This window comes from Doryrhamphus excisus, chromosome 11 (assembly GCF_030265055.1).
Source record: "Doryrhamphus excisus isolate RoL2022-K1 chromosome 11, RoL_Dexc_1.0, whole genome shotgun sequence".
Lineage (NCBI taxonomy): Eukaryota > Metazoa > Chordata > Actinopteri > Syngnathiformes > Syngnathidae > Doryrhamphus > Doryrhamphus excisus.
In genome coordinates, this window is record NC_080476.1 from 19,659,872 (window position 1) to 19,668,185 (window position 8,314).

At 39.0% G+C, this 8,314-nt stretch overlaps 1 protein-coding gene across 2 annotated transcripts in view; it reads right to left on the reverse strand.

Annotated features, from left to right (window-relative positions):
• The window catches only part of btbd11b (BTB (POZ) domain containing 11b), a 49,470-nt gene extending 41,156 nt beyond the window's left edge, over positions 1 to 8,314 (reverse strand). For both annotated transcript variants that reach the window (XM_058088147.1, XM_058088146.1), the window contains exon 1: positions 7,329 to 8,314. In XM_058088147.1, the coding sequence (XP_057944130.1) occupies positions 7,329 to 8,196 (868 nt within the window). In that variant the 5' untranslated portion in view covers positions 8,197 to 8,314. The remainder of the gene's footprint in view (positions 1 to 7,328) is intronic.

The window sequence follows — 8,314 nt, forward strand, 5'->3', positions numbered from 1 at the left end:
GAATATGAAATTATAAAAAATTTTCATTACAAAAATATTTTAAGAAAACAACCTGACCGGGTCATTTTTGACCCACTTATGGAAGGTTGGGGTAGTAACACAAAAACTAAAATTTCTTAAAATTTCTTAAAAATGTGAATGGCATGACATCAAAAACATGTTTTTTGAGGAATACTTGGAATATGAAATTATAAAAAATTTTCATTACAAAAATATTTTAAGAAAACAACCTGACCGGGTCATTTTTGACCCACTTATGGAAGGTTGGGGTAGTAACACAAAAACTAAAATTTCTTAAAATTTCTTAAAAATGTGAACAGCATGATATCAAAAAACATGTTTTTTGAGGAATACCTGGAATATGAAATGATAACAATTTTTCATTATGAAGATATTTCAAGAAAACAACCTGACCGGGTCATTTTTGACCCACTTATGGAAGGTTGGGGTAGTAACACAAAAACAAAAATTTCCTAAAATTTCTTAAAAATGTGAATGGCATGATATCAAAAATATGTTTTTTGAGGAATACCTGGAATATGAAATGATAAAAAAATTTTCATTACAAAAATATTTCAAGAAAACAACCTGACCGGGTCATTTTTGACCCACTTATGGAAGGTTGGGGTAGTAACACAAAAACTAAAATTTCTTAAAATTTCTTAAAAATGTGAACGGCATGATATCAAAAACATGTTTTTTGAGGAATACCTGGAATATGAAATTATAAAAATTTTTCATTACAAAAATATTTTAAGAAAACAACCTGACCGGGTCATTTTTGACCCACTTATGGAAGGTTGGGGTAGTAACACAAAAACTAAAATTTCTTAAAATCTATAAAAAACAAGTTAAAAATGTGAATGGCATGATATCAAAAACATGTTTTTTGAGGAATACCTGGAATATGAAATTATAAAAAAAATTTATTACAAAGATATTTCAAGAAAACAACCTGACCGGGTCATTTTTGACCCACTTATGGAAGGTTGGGGTAGTAACACAAAAACAAAAATTTCCTAAAATTTCTTAAAAATGTGAATGGCATGATATCAAAAATATGTTTTTTGAGGAATACCTGGAATATGAAATGATAAAAAAATTTTCATTACAAAAATATTTCAAGAAAACAACCTGACCGGGTCATTTTTGACCCACTTATGGAAGGTTGGGGTAGTAACACAAAAACTAAAATTTCTTAAAATTTCTTAAAAATGTGAACGGCATGATATCAAAAACATGTTTTTTGAGGAATACCTGGAATATGAAATTATAAAAAAAAATTATTACAAAGATATTTTAAGAAAACAACCCGACCGGGTCATTTTTGACCTACTTATGGAAGGTTGGGGTAGTAACACAAAAACAAAAATTTCTTAAAAATGTGAACGGCATGATATCAAAAACATGTTTTTTGAGGAATACCTGGAATATGAAATGATAACAATTTTTCATTATGAAGATATTTCAAGAAAACAACCTGACCGGGTCATTTTTGACCCACTTATGGAAGGTTGGGGTAGTAACACAAAAACTAAAATTTCTTAAAATCTATAAAAAATAAGTTAAAAATGTGAATGGCATGATATCAAAACATGTTTTTTGAGGAATACCTGGAATATGAAATTATAAAAAAAATTTTCATTACAAAAATATTTCAAGAAAACAACCTGACCGGGTCATTTTTGACCCACTTATGGAAGGTTGGGGTAGTAACACAAAAACTAAAATTTCTTAAAATCTATAAAAAACAAGTTAAAAATGTGAATGGCATGATATCAAAAACATGTTTTTTGAGGAATACCTGGATTATGAAATTATAAAAAAAATTTATTACAAAGATATTTCAAGAAAACAACCTGACCGGGTCATTTTTGACCCACTTATGGAAGGTTGGGGTAGTAACACAAAAACTAAAATTTCTTAAAATCTATAAAAAAAAAACAAGTAAAAAATGTGAACGGCATGATATCAAAAATATGTTTTTTGAGGAATACCTGGAATATGAAATGATAAAAAATTTTCATTATGAAGATATTTCAAGAAAACAACCTGACCGGGTCATTTTTGACCCACTTATGGAAGGTTGGGGTAGTAACACAAAAACTAAAATTTCTTAAAATTTCTTAAAAATGTGAACGGCATGATATCAAAAACATGTTTTTTGAGGAATACGTGGAATATGAAATTATTTAAAAATTTTCATTACAAAGATATTTCAAGAAAACAACCTGACCGGGTCATTTTTGACCCACTTATGGAAGGTTGGGGTAGTAACACAAAAACAAAATTTCTTAAAATCTATAAAAAAAACAAGTTTAAAATGTGAATGGCATGATATCAAAAATATGTTTTTTGAGGAATACCTGGAATATGAAATTATAAAAAAAATTTTCATTACAAAAATATTTCAAGAAAACAACCTGACCGGGTCATTTTTGACCCACTTATGGAAGGTTGGGGTAGTAACACAAAAACAAAAATTTCTTAAAATTTCTTAAAATTTCTCAAAATTTCTCAAAATTTCTTAAAATTTCTTAAAAATGTGAACGGCATGATATCAAAAACATGTTTTTTGAGGAATACCTGGAATATGAAATTATAAAAAATTTTCATTACAAAAATATTTTAAGAAAACAACCTGACCGGGTCATTTTTGACCCACTTATGGAAGGTTGGGGTAGTAACACAAAAACTAAAATTTCTTAAAATTTCTTAAAAATGTGAACAGCATGATATCAAAAATATGTTTTTTGAGGAATACCTGGAATATGAAATGATAACAATTTTTCATTACGAAGATATTTCAAGAAAACAACCTGACCGGGTCATTTTTGACCCACTTGTGGAAGGTTGGGGTAGTAACACAAAAACTAAAATTTCTTAAAATTTCTTAAAAATGTGAACGGCATGATATCAAAAACATGTTTTTTGAGGAATACCTGGAATATGAAATTATAAAAAAAATTTATTACAAAGATATTTTAAGAGAACAACCTGACCGGGTCATTTTTGACCCACTTATGGAAGGTTGGGGTAGTAACACAAAAACTAAAATTTCTTAAAATCTATAAAAAAACAAGTTAAAAATGTGAATGGCATGACATCAAAAACATGTTTTTTGAGGAATACCTGGAATATGAAATTATAAAAAATTTTCATTACAAAGATATTTCAAGAAAACAACCTGACCGGGTCATTTTTGACCCACTTATGGAAGGTTGGGGTAGTAACACAAAAACTAAAATTTCTTAAAATTTCTTAAAAATGTGAACAGCATGATATCAAAAACATGTTTTTTGAGGAATACCTGGAATATGAAATTATAAAAAAAATTTATTACAAAGTTATTTTAAGAAAACCACCTGACCGGGTCATTTTTGACCCACTTATGGAAGGTTGGGGTAGTAACACAAAAACAAAAATTTCTTAAAATTTCTTTAAAATGTGAACGGCATGATATCAAAAATATGTTTTTTGAGGAATACCTGGAATATGAAATGATAAAAAATTTTCATTATGAAGATATTTCAAGAAAACAACCTGACCGGGTCATTTTTGACCCACTTATGGAAGGTTGGGGTAGTAACACAAAAACTAAAATTTCTTAAAATTTCTTTAAAATGTGAACGGCATGATATCAAAAACATGTTTTTTGAGGAATACCTGGAATATGAAATGATAACAATTTTTCATTATGAAGATATTTCAAGAAAACAACCTGACCGGGTCATTTTTGACCCACTTATGGAAGGTTGGGGTAGTAACACAAAAACAAAAAATTCTTAAAATCTATAAAATAAATAAGTTAAAAATGTGAATGGCATGATATCAAAAATATGATTTTTGAGGAATACCTGGAATATGAAATGATGAAAATTTTCATTATGAAGATATTTCAAGAAAACAACCTGACCGGGTCATTTTTGACCCACTTATGGAAGGTTGGGGTAGTAACACAAAAACTAAAATTTCCTAAAATTTCTTAAAAATGTGAATGGCATGATATCAAAAATATGTTTTTTGAGGAATACCTGGAATATGAAATGATAAAAAAATTTTCATTACAAAAATATTTCAAGAAAACAACCTGACCGGGTCATTTTTGACCCACTTATGGAAGGTTGGGGTAGTAACACAAAAACTAAAATTTCTTAAAAATGTGAACGGCATGATATCAAAAACATGTTTTTTGAGGAATACCTGGAATATGAAATTATAAAAAAAAATTATTACAAAGATATTTTAAGAAAACAACCCGACCGGGTCATTTTTGACCTACTTATGGAAGGTTGGGGTAGTAACACAAAAACTAAAATTTCTTAAAATTTCTTAAAAATGTGAACGGCATGATATCAAAAATATGATTTTTGAGGAATACCTGGAATATAAAATTATAAACATTTTTCATTACAAAGATATTTCAAGAAAACAACCTGACCGGGTCATTTTTGACCCACTTATGGAAGGTTGGGGTAGTAACACAAAAACAAAAAATTCTTAAAATCTATAAAAAAATAAGTTAAAAATGTGAATGGCATGATATCAAAAATATGATTTTTGAGGAATACCTGGAATATGAAATGATGAAAATTTTCATTACAAAGATATTTCAAGAAAACAACCTGACCGGGTCATTTTTGACCCACTTATGGAAGGTTGGGGTAGTAACACAAAAACTAAAATTTCTTAAAATGTATAAAAGATAAGTTAAAAATGTGAACGGCATGATATAATATAATATAATATTTCAACATTATGCTACATTTTTCCCGTATATTATATTAAAGAGTCGCTATGCTAATACTAATACTTTTCTACGTTTCCTGTTCTGACTCTGACACCACCGCCATAGAAGGGAAACCCAACACCCACCTGCAACTAACACTGACTCATGTGGGGAGAGGAGCCACTGACATCTTGATGTGTGTGTGTGTGTGTGTGTGTGTGTGTGTGTGTGTGTGTGTGTGCGTAGGAGGCCCACCATATGCTCCATGAGGCATTACGGAAAACGATGCAGCAGGTGAGAGCAGACATTATAACGTAAGGTACCGACGATATTGTCGGGTTTGTTCACGTCGCACAGGAACAACGAGTCAGACGTGAAGATCACCAGCATCTAGACCAGCATCTAGACCAGCATCTAGACCAGCATCTAGACCACCAGCCCAACAAAAAAGCCACAGTCATCAACCACATCCAATCCCCAAATATTACATCTGCCCTCTTTGCCCCGTCACAAACCAAAGCCTGCAGGGTGACAGTTCTGACCCGGTCGGACACCCGGCAGCATATCCTGCCACTCAGCCGGACTGAAGGATGCATCCCGGTGGGAAAGTGAAGTGAAGTGGGAACGTCGTACGCGGGGAAGAAAGATGCAAACGCAAGCAAAGCTTTGGAGACTCGGACCAAACAAACAAACGTGGTTTGATGACGCATGGATTCAGTCCAGACCCTCAAACTTTCTCTCGGTTTATCTGCCTCACTTGAGAACCGGCTTGTTTTTTTTTTTTAACGCTGTTCTGCATAATGGATGACGGCCCCATGGGTCCCCCCGGGGCCCTTCCATTATGTAAACCTGTTGCAAGAAGAGCCACAGCAGCGGTTTTGCTCCATCCATCAACCCAACAAGCGTGTATTAGAGTATTAGAGTATTAGAGTATTAGAGTATTAGAGTATTAGAGTATTAGAGTATTAGAGTATTAGAGAGCTGTGTGATGTATTGCCAGTAAAGCAGCCCTAAAGCCTGAACACAATTACTTCCAAAGCACGGGAGGGAAAAGTAGAACCGGGGAGGGGGGGTGAAAAGTATAAAAGGAGGGGGGGGGTTAGCGGCGGCAGAATCAGCATTTGTAGCATCGACACCAGCATCTAGACCAGCATCGACACCAGCATCTAGACCAGCATCTAGACCAGCATCGACACCAGCATCTAGACCAGCATCTAGACCAGCATCGACACCAGCATCTAGACCACCATCAACACCAGCGTTAAGACCAGCATCTAGACCAGTGTTGACACCAGCATCTAGACCAGCGTCGACACCAGCGTCGACACCAGCATTGACACCAGCGTCTAGACCAGCGTCTAGACCAGCGTCGACACCAGCGTCGACACCAGCATCGACACCAGCATCGACACCAGCATCTAGACCAGCATCTAGACCAGCATCTAGACCAGCATCTAGACCAGCATCTAGACCAGCATCTAGACCTGGTGTCGATGCTCATCTAGAGGCTGGTCTAGACGCTGGTCTAGACGCTGGTCTAGACGAGCATCTAGACCAGCATCTAGACCAGCATCTAGACCAGCATCTAGACCAGCATCTAGACCAGCATCTAGACCAGCATCTAGACCAGCGTCGACACCAGCTTCGACACCAGCGTCTGGACCAGCATCTAGACCCGCATCTAGACCAGCGTCGACACCAGCATCTAGACCAGCATCTAGACCAGCATCGACACCAGCATCGACACCAGCATCTAGACCAGCGTTGACACCAGCATCTAGACCAGCATCTAGACCAGCATCTAGACCAGCATCTAGACCAGCATCGACACCAGCATCGACACCAGCATCTAGACCAGCATCTAGACCAGCGTCGACACCAGCATCTAGACCAGCATCTAGACCAGCATCTAGACCAGCGTCGACACAGGCGTCGACACCAGCATCTAGACCAGCATCTAGACCAGCGTCGACACCAGCATCTAGACCAGCATCGACACCAGTATCTACACCAGCATCTCGACCAGCATATAGACCAGCATCTAGACCAGCGTCGAGACCAGCATCTAGACCAGCATCTCGACCAACATCTAGACCAGCATATAGACCAGCATCTAGACTAGCATATAGACCAGCATCTAGACCAGCATCTAGACCAGCATCTAGACCAGCGTCGACACCAGTGTCTACACCAGCATCTAGACCAGCTTCTAGACCAGCATCTAGACCAGCATCGAGACCAGCATCTAGACCAGCATCTAGTACTAGTACTACTAGTAGTAGTAATAATCAGAAGAAGAAGAAGAATGATAGTAATAATAATAGGCTAATGAATAATATAATAATATTATGATTATTATGGCGGTCGTGTGGTTAGCGCGCAGACCTCACAGCTAGGAGACCAGGGTTCAATTCCCCCCTCGGCTATGTCTGTGTGGAGTTTGCATGTTCTCCCCGTGCATGCGTGGGTTTTCTCCGGGTACTCCGGTTTCCTCCCACATTCCAAAAACATGCTAGGTTAATTAGCTTTGACTCCAAATATGAATGTGAGTGTGAATGGTTGTTTGACTATATGTGCCCTGTGATTGGCTGGTACTCACCACTGGCATTCTTCCCGCAGATGAGGTGCTGCCAGGGCTGCAGTGACCCCCACAGCTCAGCATCGCCGCCCACGGCCTGCTCCAGGCTCTCCACGCTCAACTTGGGGACGCCGTTGTCCTTCTCCAGCAGCGCACTGCGGAGCAACCTCGCGTGGATCTCCCGGAAGAGGCTCTCCGCGCAGGCGGCCAGGTAGATGGCTGCGTGGTCGTGGATCCGTACCGCGATCCTGCCGTCCACCATCCACCTGAAGAATTTACCCACGTTAAAGACGAGCCCGCAGCGCACCGACTTGCCGCGGCTGAACTTGTCCTCCTCCGTGGTCATGTTGTAGAGGGACAGAGCTCCGAGTGCAGCCCCGATGCAGTTCACGGACACGGCCCACGACAGGACCATCTTGACGGCACTTTGGATCTCGTATTTGGTGCATTTAGCGTAGCGCAAACTCAAACGCTGCGCCTCCTTCGCGACCCTGACGAGGGCCCGGCTGACCAGAACCGAGAGCCGAAGCAGGACGTCCTGAGGCGGGCTCTGCGAGCTCGGCGGGCTGGAGCCCTCGTCCCTGCTCAGGGCTCTGGCCACCTCCGCGAGGCTCCACGGCACATCGTCAAGCTCGGGTAGTTTAGCGCACTGTGCACCGGTGCACTCCAGGATCTCGGCGTCCTCCACCAGGACCGTGTTGACGGTATCCAGGCTGTTGTTCCGGCTGTGCATGGAGTCCGTCAGTTGCCAGCAGTTCCCCCCATGAGCCTCCGAGCAGCACAGCGACGCGCTGGAAGACCTGAAGGAGTCCGCGGCTCCACCATAACCCGAGTCCAGAGTCAAATCCTCCAGGGTCCTCGCCGCTGCTGACTTGCTACTCCTCGCCATGACTGCGCTTCATCGCGGAAAGCGAAAGCAAAAGTGACGACGCCTCGGAGTGGATATGCGGACTCCATGCACGTCTGAACGCGACGCTGTGGACTTTTACACGTCAGTGGCATCCGAT